At 31.1% G+C, this 2,052-nt stretch overlaps 1 protein-coding gene across 1 annotated transcript; it reads right to left on the bottom strand.

Annotated features, from left to right (window-relative positions):
• Nucleotides 1-477: 477 nt before the first annotated feature.
• LOC124830534 (protein LURP-one-related 4-like) lies at nucleotides 478-1,475 on the bottom strand. The gene is made up of 3 exons (XM_047304291.2): nucleotides 1,127-1,475; nucleotides 822-1,052; nucleotides 478-748 (listed from the first exon to the last, which is right to left on the bottom strand). The coding sequence occupies exons 1-3, from the start codon at nucleotides 1,445-1,447 to the stop codon at nucleotides 614-616; spliced, it is 687 nt and encodes a 228-aa protein (XP_047160247.2). The 5' UTR covers nucleotides 1,448-1,475; the 3' UTR covers nucleotides 478-613.
• Between the last annotated feature and the right edge of the window lie 577 nt (nucleotides 1,476-2,052).

Raw genomic sequence — 2,052 nt, 5'->3', positions numbered from 1 at the left:
CTTTGTGTCATTTTATTCAAGTGATATATTATAATTTTTATTAGCTTATGTATTTTTTTATTAAAATTAAAACGATGGAAATAAAGATACATTTAAAATATTTTTTAATTTGAATATTTGTTTTATTTGTAGAATTTTTTAAAAATATTTTTAAATTTTATCAACTTTATTTTATTAATATCTAAAAATTTAATTAATGGTTTGCTTATAATACAACTTTATTTGGTACTCTACTTTCATTACAAGTATACTCAAATTCGCACCTACTTTGTGGTGTCATTTTTAACTAGGATGTCTATAATATTAGTTTTTTATTTTTGGTATTTTACATCTAAAATAAATTATACCTAAAATATTTTTGGTACATATAATACACAAGTTTATTACATAATAATTTATAATTGAATAATCATATATAAAATTTGTACATATCGTGAAATTATTCATCACAATCATATGCCTATGCCAATATATATATATACGTATGTACAATTATATATAAATAAAGTGAAATACAGTCTACAAAATTGTTATTGAAGAAAAAGCAAGGAGGAGAGCACGATTACATAAGATGCGTTGATTTGAGATACACGAGAGCAGGAATATATACAATTCACATTCTGCCGCAGATTAATCCAAACACTGTGACAAAAGCCATTACTAGAGAATGATCAATTCCACCTTCAACATCCAACGTTAGAACATCACTGCCCAGTATCACTCCCGAGGTCGAGTGCTTTTGCTTCGCCTGCACATCATTCTCAAATTCTCAACATCAAACATAAACCAAAACAAAAAAGAACAACGACAACAAATCTTACATGGGCAACTATGTCTCCATCATCTGTGTTGACAATCCGAAACGCTGTTTTGGCACCGATTTTCTCTATGCAGTACTTCTGACACTCCACCGTACTAATCTGGCACGTCAATTTTCCTGTCATCATCTCATGGCATCTTTTAACATGAAACCAAGGCTTTTCCTGGTTTTCACTGTTACTACTGTCATGGCTATTTCTGGACACATCCCAACGTCCAAAACCGAACAGTCTCTGCCAAGTTTCAGATCAAAACAAGTTTAACCCAAACCGACAATTTATCCACACAACATAACATTATCACATACCTTGTGTATGGTGCAGAGGACTCTTCCTCGGAGATCCAAAAGGTTAACGTCTCTTCTACCCTTTGTGTCGTAGTTATCAACGCGATAAACGATGAGACCGTTGGAATCGTAGACGGTGCAACCGTTAGAGTTGAAAACGAGTGATTTCATCCAGAGGGTATATGTGTGTGGTCCGTAGGAGGGGCAGGAAGAGAAAGTGGGTTCCTCCTGATCAGGGTAAACCTTCGCCATTTGAGCCGAATCAGAAGGAAAGAGAATGCAAGAAGAAGGAGTGGTTGATTTGAAGTTGAAGGCTTGAACCACTATTATATTCCAATTCATTATCAGCTAGGTCAAACACTCAAACCACCTTTTCACTGTACTCTCCCACACAAAAAATAATAAGTACTTTTCACTTTTCTCAATAATATAATTCTAAATATAGCAGAAAGTGTACATGTCATCATTTAATGAGTGACACTTGAAAAAAATAAAGAAAAGTATTCCGTTGAAAACAGCCTAACGTGATTAATTAATTAATTAATTAATCACTTTTTACTAAATTATTATAATACAACAGTTCGTGGATAACAATTAAACGTGGAAACTGGTTGAATATTTTTCTTCAATTGTTTTGAAAAATTCAAGACTTACTCAAACCATGTTATTTGAAATAAATTCGACGTGGGAACCGCTCTCTGTGAGAATTCAGTAACACTTACTGATATTGATGCATTTACGTATTAGTTGACTTGGATTGCATACTTAATAAAAGTATTCTTTTAAATTATTTAACTTTATAATCTGCTTAAATTTTGTTTCACATTAAATATATTGGATTATATATTTAATGTGAAATACATTAATAGTTCAATATAGTGAAACTTTATTGTGTAAAAATAAACTAGATATATAAATTATGAAAATTACCATTATTGGTACTGAAA

The sequence above is a fragment of the Vigna umbellata genome, chromosome 10, assembly GCF_029865625.1.
Source record: "Vigna umbellata cultivar VRB3 chromosome 10, Vumbellata_1.0, whole genome shotgun sequence".
NCBI lineage: Eukaryota > Viridiplantae > Streptophyta > Magnoliopsida > Fabales > Fabaceae > Vigna > Vigna umbellata.
The sequence above is the reverse complement of the archived record's forward strand: the minus strand, read 5'-3'. Positions and strand labels throughout refer to the sequence as shown.

What these genes read in the sequence shown, in the direction of transcription:
- LOC124830534 (XM_047304291.2), bottom strand. Translation starts at nt 1,447, where the DNA reads ATGAATTGGAATATAATAGTGGTTCAAGCCTTCAACTTCAAATCAACC. An exon ending in TCCTCTGCACCATACACAAG is followed by an intron (nt 1,053 to 1,126) that starts GTATGTGATAAT and finishes GAAACTTGGCAG; the next exon opens with AGACTGTTCGGTTTTGGACG. An exon ending in ATGGAGACATAGTTGCCCAT is followed by an intron (nt 749 to 821) that starts GTAAGATTTGTT and finishes AATGATGTGCAG; the next exon opens with GCGAAGCAAAAGCACTCGAC.